Raw genomic sequence first — 20,237 nt, 5'->3', positions numbered from 1 at the left:
TTTTCTGCAGGTGCATACAAAACTCCATGGCAATGCGCCTGCTTTTGTCCTAGTTAACAAAGATCAGTTACACTACATAAAGTCCCAAATCCCCTTGCTCCATATTTTATCAACTAAAAACATCACTGCACCAAAAAGCTGCTCTATTTAGTCCTATAAAAAAGGAGAGAGCCCTTGGCCTCCTTTTTGTCAATGTTACGCTGAAAAACCAAGCTGCGATTTGCATCTGATTTTCAGCTATTCGGTTGATTCCCAAGTTACTGTATTGCTTTAATTAATAATAAAACTGTGGAGTAAAACCCTGCTCTAGTTAGTTTTATTTCAGATTCAACAATATTTTACATGAAGATCTCATAAACATCTTCATGGCACTTCCGTACCACATGACTTGTAGTTCCAATTAACGCCGTTGAGGGGCGGTGTGGGCTAATGCTGCGCTCCAGCCCGCTCCCGTGTTGTCTTGTTTAATCTCCTCAGCTGCAGCAGGCAGGCGCGGAAGAAAGTAAATAAAAGCGAAAACACTGGAATAGCGCAACTCCCTGCCTGTTAGAGCGAAAGTAACTGCGCCAGAAGATCGCCAACTGCACTGGAAGGTCGGTCTGGATGTTCTATTACCGTTCCTGAGCTAAAGGTTCTATTATAAGTCACATACTGTAGCATACCTTTAATAGTGCCCACTCAATACCGTGTGTTACATCACGGAAGGTATCCTAATCATCATTATGTAGATGGCTCAGAGTTGAACTGTTTGTAATGTCAATTTGGTTACAGGTTTAAAACCCACACAAATGCATCGAATATTCTATTTCGTTTTGTTTTCAGATGCCGTCATAAATTTCTGTTTGGTCTCCTCCCATATCATCATGGGCCAAGTTTTGTCAACAGAAAACGATGTTTCTCAGTCGAAGGAGGCAGTTGGATCTGTTCTTTATGATGCCATGTTGGAGGGCGATGCCGTGCCGGACCTTGGAGTTGTCCACCCTCTCCTCCTGGCCAGTCAGGATGAGAGCATTAACCCCGGGTCCCATCTTCAGGAACAGCTGCGTCATGTTAATAGATTTTACTCTCTCTAAAATGCAGTGGTCTTAAAATTAATTTCACTTTGAAAGTAAAGCAGGATGTTTACAGTCAGTTAACAAATAAAAGTATAAATACACCTAAATTGATATGTAATATGTGATTCTTTGTAGGATTTAAATGGCGAGCGATCATATCACCTTCCTTTTCTTCTCCAGCTGCAGAGTGACATTGGTGACAGGGCGCCTGCCTACCTGAGGGATCTGATTAGCCGTCTGTCAACCTTCTCTGATGAGCCCCGCCTGGCTGGCCTTGTGGGATTCGTGGTCACGTTGTTGGTGGATATGGTCTACACGTCATCAAAACATTCAAATGTGAGAGGAAAGATGGCAGGGTTATCATCAAGCCAGGTAAATCTTTTCAGGCAAAGGTGATGAAAGGATAGTTAATTTTACAATATTCATGCATAAATCATTAACTCCTGCAGAAAGTCTGGGAACTCCAGGAAGTGATGGAAGAGTATCTGAAGCGTTTTAGAATCAACCTGACTGACAGAAACAAGCTGATTCAGGATACCGTCAGACTTGAGGCCCAGTTTAGCCTCATTCTCACCCAGCTGAAGACCCGTCTAATTGCAGGCGACTGTGATTCCAGGTAATATAAAAGATAATAAATGCAGCAGAATCTGCATTTACCACTGCTGTGGTTACTGCTTAAATTTAGAATGACTGCACCTGCCTGACTGCTCTTTTGTTTTACCTTTCTGGTCCTTTTAGGTCTTTGAAGCACTGGGCCAGTGGAGCTGCTTTTAACGTCCAGATGTTGGTTCATCTTTCAGCTCTTCAGGGGCAGGCAGAGCCCCTGGCAGCAAAGGCAGCACTGGAGCAGTACAAAGAAGATCTCGCTCAAATAATACCTGCATACAGGTGATGTGCCTGGTTATGACTCCCTATTCAGGCAGCCCCTGCATTCATATAAGAGAAGAGAAGAGCCTTGTTGCAGATCTAGCTGTCAATCTGAATAACCTGTTTTGACAGTTTCTAGATGATGAGTCAGATTTTCAAACCTTTGCTACTAATTGAAATGTTTTGTTTTTGCTAAACTCCCTCTGCTGTATTGTCGATTCTTTTATAGACGTGTTAAGTCCAATACCGTGTGTGTGGTGAAGTGTCGAGGGGGCCTTGCAGCTTCACGTGACTCCACCAATGAGATGCAAGAAGAGGGCTCCATGACAGGTCTCACAGTAACAGACAGAGAGACTGGGAAGTGTGTGACAATCTCTTTATCCACACTGGAGTTTGAAATAGGTAGAAATATTGTGGTGAAACATTTTTTGGTGTCATGTTGCAATTAATAAAAAAGAAGCTAATCTTCACAGGTAGAAGAGTCTCTGGTGAGACTTCTGCAAATGTGACCTCCTCCATCAACCTGGACCTGATCACATCAGATCAATACTCACAAGCATACCTGGATTACTTTTTCTCTGACAAAGGCCCAATAACAAAGCTGGAGAATTATTTTATTGGGGCCAATGACAGGCAAAGAAAACAAAAGATGCCATTAGGTTGCAAAATAAAGAGCGAGACGGGAAAACAGAGATATATCAATGATGGAGAGACCACAGAAGGAAAAAGGCCATTGGGAAACATGGAAAGAGGTAACCAGAGGGATGAAAACTTACAACTGAGCATTGTGGAGACACAGCCACATGAATGAAAGCCACGAGTGGGCAACTTGTTCATAAAACCCAGGACATTTCAGATCTTTGCTGACATGCACTAAATGTTACAATTGGATGCAACTGATGAGAAGGCAGTTTGCTGTATTTGAAGATTTCTACGCTGAAACTGTGAACTCGTTAGAGCAGATTCTCCATGTGAAGAGAAGCAAGAGGCAGATGTTCTACGTTCTGCTGTTGTATGAATATCCACCCAGTTTGTAAGATGAGCTTAAATGTGTAAAGAAATATTTGATAATTTACGAACAAGTGAAGATGATTTCTTTGTCCTTGGGCCAAGAATAAACTGCTGAGCTGCTTTTTGATTGGTTTTTATGAATATTTACTGCTGATATGACACCATAAAATCACTACCGGAAGTCAAACAGACTGAAAAGATCATTCTTCTTAAGAGTGCAGCGACCTGTCCACGAGCTCTCAACGCTCTCCTTTCACACGTGAAAGGAAATTGAAGTGAGGCTTGAGTGATGTTCCGAGGAGAGCCCTGAGTGACTGTCAGCTGGGGAGGCTGCATATCTGCATGTGGGTGTTATGATGGGTATGTGAGCAAGAGACTGGGAGAAAACCATAGCATCCATGTCTAGTGTGAAAATGTTTTGTGTTACACAATCATGTTTGTTTTGTGCATGCGTTTATGCCAACAACAGCGCTGAGACCCACTCAACCCAGAGGCAGGTGGATATTTATCAATGGCAGGATTCATCATGAAGACATATAAGGAATATAATTAAATAAGAGCATGTCGATAAGTCAAATAAAGAACTAAAAGATGAAGTCTTGATTTTAAATGGTTTGAGAATGTTATTATGCCGACCTTTTTGGGTCTCATTGAAAGGTTGTCAAATATTGATGTTCTGAATTTGCTGCCAACTTTTTGGAGCCTTGGAAGTATTAAAAAAAAGCCCCGAAAGAGATAAAGATATATGGACTCCTATAATATTACACATTATAGGACAAAGAAATGATCATAGATAACACTTAAAGAGTAACCATTTGTTTCGCAGTGACGCTAACAGGGTGAGGGAAGAACTGACATCAACTATGCGACTTCCTTTTTTTGTTGTAAATACCCATTTTGGAAATACCTTGTCACTGAACTCCATTTATCCTTTGATAAACGGCAAAAAGAAAATCCAGGCATCTCCTGTTGGCCAGAAACTAAATAATTCTGGACAGTTTGACAGCCAACACAGTCTTTCTGACATCTGAGGCTTTATTCTCTCTCCAGGAACTCAAACACACACATAAAAATTCTTATTCAAACCTGTAACCGACACCATCTAGAATGTCTAGAATTTAAATGTGACAGCGTAATGAGGTTTGAGTCAGGGAAGGTATTAGGAGGGTGGGGGCGCACTGAAAAATGCTGATTTGTGTAAATAAACCCAACATGTTACCGGTATGTTTTTCTTTTGCTGACTCACTAATATGTATGCCAGGAAGTGTAGACTGTACACTAAATGAAACATAAAACTAAAACTCCCCCAGAAAATTTGATTAAACCAGAGATAATCATCATAATAATTTGAGCAGTAATTGAAACAAAAGGCTCAGCTTCTCTGAAACAGGGTATCCCAAACTTTATTTTGTTGGCTTTGTCAGAAGAGCAGTCACAGTTAGTAGCAACAGAGAGACAGTGTTTTCCTATCAATCAATAAAAGTAAAAAAAAGGCAAGGAAAAAAGAAAACTTGCACTTGCACATAATAGCAGTGAAAAGAGATGAAAAGACCAACCAGGACAGTGAAAGAAAAAAAAACTGATAAGTGTTCAAACACACACACACACACATGCGCGCACACGATGGCAAATGTGAAACTCTCAGAGAAACCCTGTGAGGACAAAGAAAAAAAACACAATAAAAGCAGTGGGGGGGGGGGGGGGGTGAATCAAAGGAAATAGATTTACATCAAACACGGAAAAAATCAAATAAGCCAACGTTCCAAGTCAGGCGCAATTCAGAGACGGTAACAACTTCTGAAGGACTCAGATGGACGGAGACGTTCCACTGGCAGATTTACAAAAGGTGGCGAGACTGGTGGAAATGGGCCATTCTGAACCAGTCTGTGGGATAAATCCCCCCAGAAAGACAAGCATGACGGAGGCTGAGTCAGAAAAGACTGACAGAAGCCCATCAAATCCACCCCCATGTGGAGAACCGACAGAGCCAGACGGAGCAATAAAGGGAAATTAAAGGAATCAACCACAGAGAGAAGAAAGAGTGAGGAAGCGTTAAAGAACTGAAGCAAATGTCTGATAATCAGCAAAAAAGGCAATATATGTCATTTTTGAGTGCAGTGAGTGTTTTTTTCACTTAAATAAATATTTAGTCCTTTATGGTCAGTGCGATGGACATACAGCCCATCTCACTCCTAACACTGTACAGTATGTACACATTATTATTATTATCACTATTATAATTAATGACATTTAGCAGTCCTCCCCCCTCTCAGAGAATACAACCATGGTATTAGAAGTAGCAAGCAGTGTCTTTTTAAAATACAAATAACCCATGCAGCTCCCATATAGATTATTTAAGGTACATAACTCCTTTATGAGCTCCTCTCTCATTCAATAACAGCAGATATTGCCTTTTGAACAACAACAAAACTGAATCAGTGTGCAAGTAACTCAAACAAAAGCTGCTATCTTCGTTTAAATTAAAAACATACCATTGTTAAGCTCTACATACATTAGAAATGGAACTGAAATAAAGTAAAAGGTGAACAGAGAACCTGAACATTCAAACCATCTTTAGTCAACACCAGGAGAATGGGACACGGTTATAACTACGGTATATACATACATGTTATCATTCATGCACAGTGTCAACAAGTAGCACATCAACATTCCAAAATATGGAAAATGCGGCAGAGTCAAAGGGGGAGTTAGGGAAGTCAAAGCGAGTGGAGTGGACGAGAAAAGAGACAGAGAAAGGCAGGAGGACACACGGGGACAGAGAGACACCATAACAATACATACTGGGCAGGAGAAGAGAGTCCATTTTGACCTCACTGACCCAGAAATCAAGGTATGGCTGTAACTTCAGGTTTTTTTTTTATGTTCTTCCTCCTTTTTCAACAACATTGCACTCTGTCCATGTAAAAGTAGAGAACAGCTCTAAGTTTTTCATCCAGCACTACTTTAATGGTTGTGGCATTGCTGATCTCGTAGCCAGCAGCGGCCTTGTCCGTCCATTTGTCAGCCAGACTGGCTGACAGCGGTTGGGTTCATTGATTCCTCAGTCCGTCAGACAGGCAGAGAGTTGGTAACAAAATCAAAAGAGGCGACATGAACGCGTCATTGATCAAAGCAACATGGTCACGACGTTGACATCACTGCATTTTTGTTGTTGGTCGCACATCAGGTAAAACATCATTAGTGGGTACATCAGTCAAAGGCAGCGTCTGCTGTGGTCGTCGACACCAGAAGCGTCTTTGAGTGCTTGACTAAACAACAGCTGTTTCACATAAGCGACCACAACCAGTGCAACGTTTTTCCTTCATTTAAACATGTGCCCAAGTCTTCAAAATTCCACCACAAAAAACAAACAAACTGCACTTTACAGCTCATTTCTGCCCACTATTTTGTATTATATTTACAGCTTTCAGACCCCAAAAGACCAAACTACTTAAGTCACATCGTAATTATTTTCCAGGAGTTGCTTTTGAAAAGAAATGCGGGTCTTATGGTGGATAAAAATTCATTTTCTGCTACCGTACTAACTTCATATCAGACTAGGTGGTGAAATAACTTCAATCTTAGCTTTTGGCAACTAAATTAATGCAGCAACAGTCATCTTTTAAATAATCCATCACAATATAGCAGTCTCAAAGGTAATTCATATTAGGCAATAGCTTTTACTTTGCACACACGGGCATAACTTTTTACAGTGTATTAGCTCCATGCCAGTGAAAAGACAAATGCATCCAAAATTAAAATATTCTGATTACTTCAAGGAAATTTAGTCTATTTTATCAATGTTAGTGAAGCATGAATATTAGTTGGTGTTTTAAGAAAAATCTATGACTTACAAAAACACCTTTTCCAGGTTGCACTGGAAATATGAAGGTGTTCATATAAAGATTTCCCTTTGGCAAAACAGGGGTAAACTGTCACTCCAAAGATGGCAAATAAAATCCTCATTTTCCTGCTGAACCTCAACATCAGTGGTATTCCACAGATTCATGAAGGTAACTCTTGGACTCTGCTAAGTGTGGCTGTTTTTGAACTGCTCTTTTAATTTGTAGTTTCAGAGGAACATCTGATGGATTACTGATACGTCCCTGATTACGACAGCCTGGAGCTTTTATACACACTTTTATATCCTAATATACAGGTGGATACACCAGCCCAGGGTTCTGATCCCCTTCACTCTTACACACAGGTTGGAAACTGGCTGACACACATTTTGCCCACGTTTTAAATAGATTACATCGAGCGCAGCTTACTTATGTTACAAATTACATTTTTAAATATTACTTATATTATACATCAAGTAAAAAAACAACACATCAGCAGGAAAATTTTGGCCAATTCAGATGCATATAGGGTAGTGCCATTCAAGAAACTATGACCTTAAAGAAATCGTACATATACAGTAAGTCTGGTGAACAACGCGCCCTCTGTGGTTTATGTCTGATAAAACTGGATAAAACTGTTAACAGTCTGAAGTGTAAACCTATTCTGGAGATCAAGACAGGCTGATAATGCATTTCCAGGGCAGGCCTTTGGGGGCGGGAGTCTGTCTGTGTGATACTGGTTCCCTGGATGGCGGTAACGTACATACGCGCGTATCAAAGAAGTCTGTTGCTGCGTCCGAGTGTGAAATATCACAGCTGGTGTTTTCAAAGAGATGTATCCACCCATCTCGCTGTCATGTACTGATTAAATCCAGCCTGTCTTCTGATAAAAATAAAAAAATAAATCCACCTTAGAATTAAGCCCCATGAAGGTTAAAATCATAAGAATATCTAAATATTAACGTCCTCAGTAAAAGACAATTTGTAGGAATTTCCTCTATGAACCTTTTTTACGTCTGCTCTTCCTCTGTAGTTCTGGTATTGGTTCCAGTTTGGCTACTGGGAGTTTAGCAGAGGTACCAAATCCTTAAATTTAACTATGATCTCTGAATCATTTGGTCTACTCCCAGAATTTAGAGCAGGAACCCGCAATAGTGTTACTAATATAGGTGTGTTTCTGGGGGCAATGTCATCTGCCTGACGTCGGGGATGCGGTATGTCCCTGCAGGGCTACTGTAATCAAAGTGGGTGGTATTAGAAGCAGTAATATGAGTGCTGGCTGTCTGAGAAATTGCAGTAATGATTGATTTTGTAAAAAAAAGAAGAAAAAAAAGAAAGCTACTGTATATAGCTAGTTCCTAATCAACTGGGAGAGTCTCCAAGAAAGCTCTGGTAGTGCACTTTGGATTATTGGAGTGCTCTTTCAATTATTAGGGTACATCTGAAAATTCCATCTGCCAATTTCTGCACTCGTTGAAGGCTTATCAGACTAAGACACCTGCATAAATATTTGATTATCGGTGGATAACGTCATGCTGTATGTACAAATCAATTTTCAATTACCTAGCACAGATTGATCGGAATGATAATTTGTGAATCATGTTTAAGGGTTGGGGGTTACTGGTTTCTCACAAAGCCCTTGATGATTGGTCAGCCAGGAGAAATCTTTAGGATGTACGGTGACAATGATGATGACGAGGCGGAAATGTGCCATTGAATGACTGGTCAATCTGACATCTAATGGGGAAGGGGGGGGTGGGTCACAGGTCGCGGTTAACTTGCAGTTGTTTTTCTCAGTGAATTGCAACATTGCTGTTGATACATGGTCATGGCAATCTCATCAGTGGCAAAAAGGATAGAAGAATCCCTTGGTTCAAAAACATGAACAATCCCACTCTTAAGACTAATCTAAACATTTATGTCATCATAATAATTTCTCTAACAGTATTAAACGGTACAGCAGCCATTTTGTCCTCTCAGACATGGCCTTATTAAAGGTATCAGCACGCTAACTCTTCCCCTTTTCAAATTAGACCTTAAATTCTTCACATCTACAGTATAAAACAACAGAGAGGGCACGATTAGGAGTGCATGGCATAACTAAGACATTCAGGATTAAAACTGAGCTCTGTATTTACATTTCTAATCACAAAGGAAAACATCTTGATTTCTTGAATGCACCCTCCTACAAACATAAATGGGTTTATTTGCAGGCCAGAAAGAATTTGATTCAGAAAAACTTGATATTTTATCTCACACAGCAAAACAAAAGGCTTTTTTTCCCCTCTCCCCACAGCATTTGACCTTCTTCAGAAAAACTCAAGAGCACCAAAATGTACATTCACACACCAGCAGACCAGATTTGTGTCAATAATCTCTGAATTCTTCTCATTTTGTCATCTGGTAACAATTCTACATGCTGATGCTGTCCTGTTGTGCCTCGTTCATACCTGTTAGAGTGCACATCAAGTGTTCTCCGAACCCATCAGGATGGGAAATATTGAGAAATACTATGGTCTTTTGTTCAGTTGGAACCTTTAACTTGTCTATGATTTGTGAGTTCTGTGAGACTGCACTGGCTGAGACACGTGTGGGGATCAGTTTGATGATTTTAAAACATCGTTGAGTTTATGACAACTAGACTGGCTTGTATCTATGGAACCCAGGAAAACATGGAATCCTTGGTTTTCTCCTCTGTTTGCCATTTTCCCATCTTCTAGGCCATTCCTTGAGTCACTGTGATATTTGTCTTTGTTTTCACCCTTCCTTGCATCTGAACCTCCATTAATTTCTTAGATTCTTCACTATGTTCAACTTTAATTCATCTTTTCATCCATTCATCGGTCAATCGATTTATTATACAGAAAGGAATGACAGATTTTCTAATCCCTCTATCTCTGCCTGTCCTCTTCCTTCATGTGCACCTTCCCTTCAACATCTCCAATTATCCTAGAAGCCCTTGATGTGACAGTAGGCCTCCAGTGAGGAGAAGAGGATATAGAGGAGCCACAGGCTGACGAACAGCATGGTGGTCAAAACTTTTGGTGTCCGGGGCCCGCCCAGCTCTCCACCGATCTCTGGCCGCCGTCGGTACATCAGTGTGGCAACACTTATGAAGGCAAAGATGGTAAAGAGTGTGACGGAGAACGCCAGTGTGCCTGGATTCACCTTGAAATCACGGCCTTGGGAGTTATGGTAGATGGCGGCGATGGACCATGCCACCTGTCAGACATCAGCAAAGCATCTTAGAATTACATGAAAGTGACTCACAGAACTGACAATAACATGACAGACGTGGCAATGGCGTGGATATTTACTGCAAAAACATACGCTGGACTCACCCCGATGCCCAGGAATACGTTTACAGCATTGGACCCAGTCACATTACCGATGGAGGCGTCGGCGTACTGATCCTGGATGGCAGCCACCTTACTGGCAAAAGTATCTGGGCAGACAGAGGAGAGGAGGGCATCAAGATTTGCAGTGCTCAATAGATACTTCCTGGAAAGTGCTTGGCAATATCACCCGGCAGTGTTACATTTCTCTTATGTCCGCCTATGTGACAGATGAGGAAGCAGCCTCGGAGCTACTTTTTCAGCATTAAAGCCTTCGATAGTTTAAGTGAAGCTCATTGGTCATAGGGCTATGGTACAACAGCCTGATGAGAAATATGTGACCCTGGGATGGATGGATGGGGATCACACATGACTCAATGGTTCCCTCCAGTTGCATTGGTGCAGCATCATCATTAGCACGCAGGGCGATTCATCATGTCTCAACACAAAACTGCCAAGGGACTGCCAAACGGACGTGAAAAATCATCAACCTGCCCTCACAACTTCACTGGCTCAAGTCTATCCACCCATCATCATGGCATCGCTGAAAAAGGATGATCAGCAATGGCCCCTTTGAAGGCCTCTGGTGTGTGCTCATGTAGGTTTAGCAATGTATCTGGCATCAGAAATCCTTATTTCCCTATGCCTGGTTGCCTTTATGGGTTAAAAACCATCCACTTAAATGCTTTCTTGTGGTTTTAATGTTGTACCTGCTTTGCAACAAATATGTGGACGAAAAATTCGGCTGGAACTGTGAATCTGGGGGCAAGCTCATAGTTGCATATAGTCGAGAGCTCATCCACATGCTTTAGGCTGTGAGATATAAACATCCTCAGGTAGCCAAGAACAAAAAATGAAAGGCTTTTGATTAATGAAGCAAATCCAGCAAGCTTCTCAAGAAAACAACCTTAAATCACACGTAGAAACTTTAATCCTTTTACAGAGTTTTGTCACTGGCAGACAAAGTTGGTCCAGGATCAATAATTTAAAAGGATGACTCACAGATTCCAGGGCCAAACACATCTTGATCTGCCAACTAATCAGTTTTGGACCGCGCTGTCCCAAAATGCCCCTCTTCTTCATGCTTGGCAAACAGAAACACCCAAAAAGGTGAAACCTTCTTCCCAGGATCAGTGAATACCAGCCAAATGTCACCAAACGAAGGAGCCAGATGGCCATTTCATGCTCTTCTCACTTTTTTCATGCTCCCCTAGATTAACGTTTGCCAGAAACCATCAGGACACAAATGGATCAACATGATAAAAGGATGAAGGTGAAATAAATAATCAGCTACTGGAACATCAAATGAAGAAGTAGGGAAGAGGTGGTGGTTATTTCAGCTAGCGCAATGCAGAGCATTTATTTGTGCGCATGTGACTGCTGCCCCCTAAGGGCAATCAGATGCCACACCACCAGCTGGAAAAGGCCTGTGTGTGTGTCCGTGTGCGCATGTGTGTGTAAAAGGTTCCTCTGAGCAGCTCCTTCTGTGAGAATGTGCCTCCCTTGAGAGGTTTCTGCCCTTTTCTCCTGCCTCTTCTGTCAATCAATCTGTATCTCTCCAACCTTTCTGAATCTCACCAGTCCTCTCCAAGCCCTCCTTCTTGCTCCTTCGGGCTGCCCTTTTTTCTGTCATCGCTTCACACGTAAAGAATCAAAGACACGATCACGACGCAAGTCACAACACTGATAATGACAACAGACGGAACACGACTGATGAAAAGCATTTCCGTTCACTTAATAGGAACATTAGCTCCCTTGGGAATTTCAAGCCAGTATAGATCTCCGAAATTTCTATTTTCACTGAGCAGATCCAAATTGACTGTGGTGATACAGACAGTTGGAACAACAGCAGGTAATCCGTGTACTGCTCACGTACCAGATGTATAGGCTGGCTGTGAATAACGGTATTATTGTCATGAATTTTACAAGGCAAAGTCCCTTTAACCTACAGAAATATTTCTGCTACAGCGCAGAATTCAGATCTTATTCTGATTGCATTTTGCCAGATTAAAATCCCTATTACTAAGGAAATGGGTCATTAATGACTGTAATCCTGTTGTAGATGGTGCGTGAATGTGCCGTTCCACAGATAGTTGGATGCGTTATTCTTGGCTCCAGTGGCACAAACGTTAACCTCTGGTCTTTAGGGTCAAAGACTGTGTGCTTTGAAATTCACCTCATGGCCCCGCTAAACTAGTTTGTCTTTAACAGCTTATTACAGCACTACTGAACTCAATATTAGTCTGAATGTTTCCCTTGATTACTTTTGCCTGACTGTGAAACGACATCAGGAAAATTTATCAGCCAACAAGCAACAAAATACTTGGAAAATCGATGTAATGGTACACATAATTCCTTAAAACAAGCACATGTTTTATTTTCTCAGGTTTCTAATTCAGTTTTTACTTCTCTACCAATGTGGTTCTAATGTCTCCCTCTCCCTTTGTTTATCACAGCGCCTTGCTCACTGTGATAAATGAGATTAATTATCACTGAATGCAGGCACAAGGTGGGATTTCTTAAGAGTAACAGCCATAGAATTTGCCTATGTGTGTGTTTGCAGGTATCTGTGTGCACACACACAAAGACAGATTCTTTATATGGAGGAAGCCTTAGAATGGATGAACCGATTTGTATCCATTCCTTCTTCAGCATACATTGATCAATGGTGTCCTGAGCAGGTGTTGTGGCCATGCAAGTGAGAATGCACTTCTCCTTGTGTGTCCCAATGTCACATCTTGTGCAGTGTGTGCATATGCCTGTAATACAAAAGCAAGGACAGACCACCTGGGCTTGACATGACAAATAGCCTTGCGCTAATGCTAGCAGACTGGTCACAGTCCAAGTGCTGCTTGTGTGTTTGTGCGTCACTCGTTTCAGTGAGAGAAGCTGTCGCCATTATTGTTATAATATATCTGCACAGTTGTTTATGTGGTGTATATTTAGTGTTCAGGAACATCTGTGTGTATTTTCTCTCAACACACACACGCGCGCGCAACTGAGAGCAAGGTTAAAGCACATTTAGCTCATGCCTGCGGCATCGCTCATTCCTTGCATTTAGTGAATGATCAATGATGCTATCTGCTCTATTTTCTTTAGCAGAGACCCACATATACAGTAAAGACACAAAGGAAATGCAGGTCAACTTAAAGCAGCCCGACAGCAAGAGAAACATGAATACATTGTGACTTGCAGCCCAAATGGATTGAATTACTTAACTACTTTATTCCAGAGGATTTATATCTGACGCATCCCCTCTGATGGTAAACAGTCGTTTACTCCACTGACAGCCTTGATACTAGATTGTAGTTTAATTAAAAGGGCCTGTAAGGAAGTTCAATGTGTCCCAGTGACAGCAAAGATACCTTGAAGCAAATCTTTTATTTTGTTATGTATACTAGAAGTGATGTATGGTGGGGGATAATACAGAATTCAGTAAGAGGCATTTAAGGTCTTCAGTAACTCAGTTTGGAGAAAGAAAATGGCCATATATAAAAGTTGATCAAAGGACCTGTGTTGAATGGCTGAGTACTGAAATGATATATTGTAGGTAGACCATCTACTGACCTGGTACAGAGGTTCCCAGAGCAACAAATACCACTGCTGTGACGGAGTCCTTCAGGCCCACCGTGCAGCCAAAGTGGCAGGCCAGGTCCCCTGCAATAGTTTCAAAAGAACACCTCTATGAGCAACGGCTAGCGTTCCTTTAAAGGGATTCCACAGCATTTATGTAAGTGTTCATACCGATGACGGCTGTGAGGAGTCCGATCATGCAGATGGAGACAAAGAAGCAGGCCCAGCCGTTCCAGTACTCTGTGGGTGGCACAAAAGCGAACAAAACCTTCCAGAAGACGGTGAGGAAGTGCATGACGTAGTCGAAGCATGACGGCAGCTTCTCCTCCCCGCACTCTTCGTCATCGTCATCTTCACCTTTTAGAGAAGGAGGTGGGATGATGTTAGGAAAGACCAGTTACATGGATCGCACCATAAACCTGACGTTCAGCACTTCTCTGTTTTCACTTATCGCTTCTTCTGTTTTTTCTCTTTATTTGATTCTCCTCTTTATTCTGGGTCAGTTTGCTAATTAATCAGTGAACATCTCCTGAACTCTCCCTTCATCCCTTTGAATCTCTCTGCCCCCTTTTTTCCTAACTGCCAGCGACACATTTGCTCCTCTCTGTCAGTGATTTGGATTTGAGATCAGCTTTTTAACATTTCAGCAGCTTAAAGAGGAAAAAAGTTCAAAAGGAGGAATAAAGTCCAGCCCAGCGTGCTAATGGGCCAGAGGGGATCATCTGTGAATGAATGCTGCTTAAGCAAGTGAGTGGTGTTTACAGTGTGTGGTTGAAAAGCTCAGGGAAGCAATAAGAATAAACATGGCCTGTGCGCACACACACAAATGCACATGATTCGAAACTGGCGATGGCTAGTGTCCTTTCAGAGATGCTCAATTGGAATCCTGCAATCCATTACAGATCAGAAAGGATAGAAACTGGAAATAAAGTGCTTCTAGAGTTCTGAGAAAATTAGATGGTCACCTGAGATAATCTGTCTTATTTTAGGATAGAATAACCTGTGGAGTGCAGCAGAGGGGAGAATCAAGTGTGTCTCACGTTCATGAAGAATGCAACAAAGGATTAAATTAAGAGTCAAAGTGATTTTAATGCTGTTTCAGAGTACCGAGCACATTGAATAATCATGACAGAAGCTCAGCAGCCCTGAAAGTACATTTGAATAGTTTTTCCTCTTTGACAGGCTCTGAAAATGATTCATCAGAACACATGTCAAAGCTGAAAGAGTCTGTCACTTTATCTTCTGACAAGCCAATGAGTCAGTCAGCCGACAATCAACCAAACAGGCACTCAGAGTGACTCAAATTTTCAACATTTTTCTCTGCCGTGGTGACGCTAATTCCTGTTTGTTCTCTGCATTGACAGGTGGGGTCATGAAATGCACCAAACTTTTTCAGCATTATATTTGTTTTTTTCCTTTGCTTCCTCATTTTTTATCTGGCTGGGAAAGAACACCAAGAGTTTCAGCTTTTAAAGGCATCAAACAATTCATGGTGCATCTTTTATGTTTTGCTGAGGTTTGGAACCTAAAACCCTTCAGTGACATTAGCCAGATCCTTCCACTTTGATTTGGTGCATCTTGGGCTTTTGCCTCAGGTGGAACGCAGACCAGAAACAGATGAACAAACAGTCAGGCAGCACTCTGTAATTATTGGGCAGCGGAGCAAGGAGCTGCTGGACATTAATCTCCTTTTTCTTGACTCCTCTTTACTCCCCCAGTCTGTTGTGTGGGAATAGCTCCCTTTCTCCTCTGATTTCCATTTCATTGATTTTTTGATCATTTTCTTTACAGCTCTGGAGAGAAGTTTTTGTTTGGTGCTGCACTCTTATTCACACAAAGTCCTTGAAGAGGTGGGTTTTTTGTACGTGTGCTAACAAAATAAGTCATTGTCTTTCACTGCTGCCATGTTCTTTACCGGTAAACTTAAATATAAAGAGTGTGTCGAAACTACCAAAATGGCATCATTGTTCTTCTGTTCTGGGAAAAAGAACGTGAACGGCTAGATTCAGAGTTACCATGACGATGTACGAGAGAAAAAAACAGATTTTGAAGGAAGAGTTCATATTTTCTCATCATTAATGTGTCTCTTATCCAAGCCAAGACTGAACATCTGCCGCTTGTAAGCCTAATATTGATAATGACTTGAGATAAATGCAGCTTTTTTTCTCCCTAGCGAACCCTTGAGAGGTAAATGCTAACAGGTGTGTCAAAAATGCACTAAATGTCAAGTTGTTGAAGGTTCCACAGAGTGAAAATGTGCACAAACACACACTGAGAAACACATAATCTATCCCTGTCGCCGTGTATTTGCCATCCTGGGGAAAAAGCACCTTCATTAGACAGACAGCAAACCCTAAAAGACACACAAGGGAAAACAGGTCACAGTACACGCACCGCAACAACACACTGACATTTTATAGGTTTAATGGGTTGCTAAATGCAGCTTTCTTGCTCTGAGATGAATGTCATGATCTTGCGGAGTATGAGCGCTAAATTGCTGTTGTGATGCTGGAACACGGCAGCTAAATCTTGGCAGATTTTAAATGTCATTTCACGGCTGCAGCCTTGGCTGAAAATCTCCCCGAAATCTGCCTCTAATAGAGCTGATAAACTGATAATCAGCAGCTTCTTTTCCCACCACGGAGCCCAAAATCAGGGCTGACTGAGGACTAGAACAGATGCTTCAGACAAGCCAGTGATGCATTTGAAATGTTTTTTGGGACCCTGGATGATTTAATATGTCTGAGAGGAGAATTTAGAGGGATGAGGGAGGGAGCGCAAGAATAGTAGCCATGAGGGAGAGAGAAGGATGAGATTAAACAAGGCTTTCTTATCACCATGGATTAACTGCATGGCCATATCAGGCACGGCTGCTCTGAACTGTTTCAAATCCTCAAACCAGTGTGGTGTGCATTAATTCGAGGGCTTCAGCTCGTCCACTTGGGACTATTCTTGATGTGGAACGTGTTTTTGAAAAAGCGTGCTCGCCAATTCCACGTGGGTCCACGGCAACCAGAGAAAAGCATCACAGGGGGCTGATCGGCAGTTATTTTTGGTGTTTCCCATTAATCACAGAGAGCAGTTTGTTCATTCTTCAACTGATTAATTCAAATTTCCTCACAGCTACATTTCAGGTTCTACTCCAGAATAAAAAAGAAGTGAAAGGGTAAAATGGTTGGGACTAATGAGTAATAATAATAAAAATGGACCAGTAGCTATTCTTACTTGTCCTAAAAATCAGTACTTTAATGAATATGTACAAATATATAATTTTTCCCTAATGCAATTAGTTGGTTACTATTTTCATCTCCAGAGTGTCTATAAACATGCTTATGCTGCCTTATGAAGACCTTAATGTTGACTCTCACTACACCCATGATACACACGCCATCATTGGGCTAAGCTCATGTCTGGACTAGATCATGGGAGAACAGAGATTTTCAACCCTACCCACCAAATGAAACATGTGGGAATACTCCAAAATCTGCACGCCATGTTAGCTTCTGCATGCACCATCCGGCGTCAATCCCAATAAAACGTGAATAACTGGAGAGTTTGGATGAAGCAGAATTTGGAGCAACAAATTTCTGTTTATCGGAAACTCGGCGGCAGTTTGAAAGATCCCAGATTACTGTGATCTCTAACCCCAGGAGCAACATAACAGCAGTTCCTGGGGAACAGGAGGCTTCCACACTGTGGTGAGCAAAGGGACATTTGTGCTCCACAGTGATTACACAGACAGAGTAATCACATTCTCTCACTCCCAAATGTTCCCAACATATCTCCCATCTGGTCTCTCTCATCTGTTAAAAACAAAAGATTTCATCATTTTCCATTCCAGCGAACACACACACACACACACGCACGCACACACACACACACACACACACACACACACACACACACACACACACACACATAGAGCACAATAAAATTGCCGCTGTGAATTAAAGACACGGCTCTCTGGTGACCTTACCTGCGCTCACAGTGATGGCTTCAATGAACTGGTCTCTCCAACTGTTGGTGCCCACCAACAGAGCCAGGTTGGTTTTCTTGATCAGTTTGTCCACCGTGTTCTGCAGAGAGGGACGGAGAATCAGTGGTGTCAATCTAGAGATGAAGAAGTCTTTATTTAATTCAGAATACAGCATCAGCCCATTAATTCATGACTGCATCTGGTGGGGGAAAGGAATCGGGGCTTTCATGATAAAAACAGACCTCCGTAACATGCAGGCATGTAAAAATACGAGTCGCTTTATGCTGTTTATATGAAAACGCCTAGGCTGTCAGGAATGTACACATGCATCTAATGCTGCGCCTCCTTCTTATTGTCAGCTGCAGGATTCTGCTATGGCCTCATACCACTCAGGATTCTGGATACAAAGTGGATTAGTGGGATAGACTTTTATTCTGAAGGGTTGATGCATCCTACAACATCCTCAGACTGAAGGGGAGAAAACTCATCCTGCTTTTAGCAGAAAAGAGTTCTGTGAACAATCAGAATAGTGATTCATCAATCATTTACCTTTTCAACATGGCTTCCTGTGTGAGCCGCGATTAACCTGCCTCCTGTGTTTGTGTGTGTGTGTGTGTAGCCTCTCCACCACTCGCTGCCAGATTGCTTTGTTAGCCACTCGGGGTTGACTCCTTCAGCTGTACCACACATGTGATTCTCGTTTGCCACCACTCAGCGTTGAATTGTTGGGTGCACACTTCTCCTTCAGGGCTACCTCAGCCTTTGTTACCTGCTCCAGCAGCCCCACTTATCTGCTAACCATGCACCCTGAACCCATTGTTACAAAATAAATGGCGTCACATCTCTGGTTTGACCCACTGACTTATCTAATTCCCCTCTTCTTTAAAAGGAAAGAACCAAAACACACACACACATGCGCACACATGCACACACACACACACACGCGCACACACAGTTTTTTTTTCTCTTCCTCCGAGGAAACAGGGGATGCATAAGTGTTGAATTCAGCTTCAGGGTGTAAATATATTTATGACACACATTCAGTGCCACCACTACTGGTGGTATAATCCCAGGACATCCCAGAATATGCACATAACACTGCGGTACTTTAATCTGAGGTGACGCAACTCTGCTCCTCAGGCTTGTGCAGTATAAGACAGTGCAGCAATTCATCATATTTCCAGACTTCTAAACAGTGGTGAATGCATCCGCCATTTTGTGACTGAGCTTAATGTATATTTCGTTCGATTTTGACGCTTTTTGTGAGGGGATCAAATCTTTTTGACAAGTATGGGATGTGAGGCGTTTTAGGGTGACGTCACTGCGGCTTGCTCAGCTTACAGCTGTACTCGTGTCTCATAGAATTTGTACTCTTTAGCAGCTCCATTTTCTCCCTAAATTAACACATTTGTTGTTGGAAAATCTACCATTTTTATCATGTTTCACCCAGCTTTGTAAATATGTAAAGTGTTCCATTTGCATCAGTAATACATCTAACACTGCTAATTCATTATCAAATCACAGCCAGGAATTTTCTAAGCTGCTGAGAATTCTCACATTTATCACAGAGCAACGCCAGTAAATGCCAGTTAACTTAAACTTTCATTTCTCTGTGGACCGGCTGCAATTAAACTTGATTTTACAGCAAACTTGTTCAACTATGATCTGTTACATCAGGCACTCTTATGCAGTCGCAGCACTTCAGATGCAACTATAGGATCCAGCTACATACACACACACGCACGCACACACAGACAAATTTACCAAACTACTTGATAAAATGCAGCTGTCAAGTGCCAGGCTATTACAGGCTGTCATTAAGGGTCTGAGTGAGCATGTAGGTGGAGGAGCAGCAGAGACTGTTCACAAGAACCCACAGTGCACGTATAAAAATGCAGCATGGATGGTGATTACATCCAGGCTTGTCTTAAGCGCCTGTGTGGGGGTGGGACAACGATGGTGTACATAATGATTCCGCAATTAAATCCCATATGCACCAGATTTGTGGGTTAGTATTTGCATGTTTTTCACAGCACCAGTAAAATATACAACTAAAAGTATGGAGCAGTATCTAGAGACAGATACTCCCTTCACTGTTGCTGTGGATTTATTGTGTTTATATGAGACAAAATGGAGAATATATGTATTCAGAACTACAGAATAACACCCCCCACCAACATATAGTCCGGCCTTACCTTGAACTCATATGATTCTTCTATGATGACCTCCAGTTTGACGTGGTCTCCCAGCATGGGACGGCCCATTTCGGCGATGCGCCGCTCCTCCTCATCTTTCCCTGCCAATGGCTCTTGTTCATCATCTTCTTGCTTCTTGTTTTCATCTAAAGGTTAAAACAGTAAAATAAGATTATTATTATAATCAGAAGTATTAAAAAAAAAATTAAAGTGCTGGAAATGGAAAGAAAGTATGAAGTCCAGACCAGACACAAGCCCATGCAAAGGATTGACAGCAGTGTTGCCTGTGTTCATCTATATTTTTAATGATACAAATAACAACAGAGGGCAGCTTCTGCTTAAACCACTGATGTTTTTGTCTATAAAGTATCTTTTGTAGTCTT

At 41.8% G+C, this 20,237-nt stretch overlaps 2 protein-coding genes across 4 annotated transcripts in view; one reads left to right on the top strand and one right to left on the bottom strand.

The window, feature by feature from the left end:
• Nucleotides 1-431: 431 nt before the first annotated feature.
• LOC105416341 (uncharacterized) lies at nucleotides 432-3,529 on the top strand. 2 transcript variants are annotated; one of them, XM_011603104.2, is made up of 7 exons: nucleotides 432-593; nucleotides 823-1,049; nucleotides 1,236-1,427; nucleotides 1,505-1,671; nucleotides 1,794-1,943; nucleotides 2,152-2,324; nucleotides 2,396-3,529. In XM_011603104.2, exons 2-7 carry the CDS (start codon nucleotides 864-866, stop codon nucleotides 2,731-2,733), a joined length of 1,206 nt encoding a protein of 401 aa, XP_011601406.1. In that variant the 5' UTR covers nucleotides 432-593; nucleotides 823-863; the 3' UTR covers nucleotides 2,734-3,529. The 2 variants fall into 2 exon arrangements, with proteins under 2 accessions (XP_011601406.1, XP_011601407.1); XM_011603105.2 differs by having other exon boundaries at nucleotides 467-631.
• Nucleotides 3,530-4,310: 781 nt separating this feature from the next.
• Nucleotides 4,311-20,237, bottom strand: part of slc8a1b (solute carrier family 8 member 1b) — a 72,135-nt gene continuing 56,208 nt past the window's right edge. For both annotated transcript variants that reach the window (XM_029834836.1, XM_011603106.2), the window contains exons 6-11: nucleotides 19,855-20,000; nucleotides 17,660-17,759; nucleotides 13,855-14,040; nucleotides 13,678-13,767; nucleotides 10,117-10,220; nucleotides 4,311-9,997 (exon numbers count right to left, since the gene is read on the bottom strand). In XM_029834836.1, coding sequence (XP_029690696.1) covers nucleotides 9,725-9,997; nucleotides 10,117-10,220; nucleotides 13,678-13,767; nucleotides 13,855-14,040; nucleotides 17,660-17,759; nucleotides 19,855-20,000 — 899 coding nt within the window. In that variant the 3' untranslated portion in view covers nucleotides 4,311-9,724. The remainder of the gene's footprint in view (nucleotides 9,998-10,116; nucleotides 10,221-13,677; nucleotides 13,768-13,854; nucleotides 14,041-17,659; nucleotides 17,760-19,854; nucleotides 20,001-20,237) is intronic.

The sequence above is a fragment of the Takifugu rubripes genome, chromosome 4, assembly GCF_901000725.2.
Source record: "Takifugu rubripes chromosome 4, fTakRub1.2, whole genome shotgun sequence".
Taxonomy (NCBI): domain Eukaryota; kingdom Metazoa; phylum Chordata; class Actinopteri; order Tetraodontiformes; family Tetraodontidae; genus Takifugu; species Takifugu rubripes.
This window is presented reverse-complemented; position numbering and strand designations above follow the sequence as displayed.

Excerpts from the sequence above, each read along its gene's own strand:
- LOC105416341 (XM_011603104.2), top strand. The coding sequence starts at position 864 with ATGGGCCAAGTTTTGTCAACAGAAAACGATGTTTCTCAGTCGAAGGAG. Across the intron at positions 1,944-2,151 it reads CAAATAATACCTGCATACAG|ACGTGTTAAGTCCAATACCG; the intron begins GTGATGTGCCTG and ends ATTCTTTTATAG. Across the intron at positions 2,325-2,395 it reads CACACTGGAGTTTGAAATAG|GTAGAAGAGTCTCTGGTGAG; the intron begins GTAGAAATATTG and ends TAATCTTCACAG.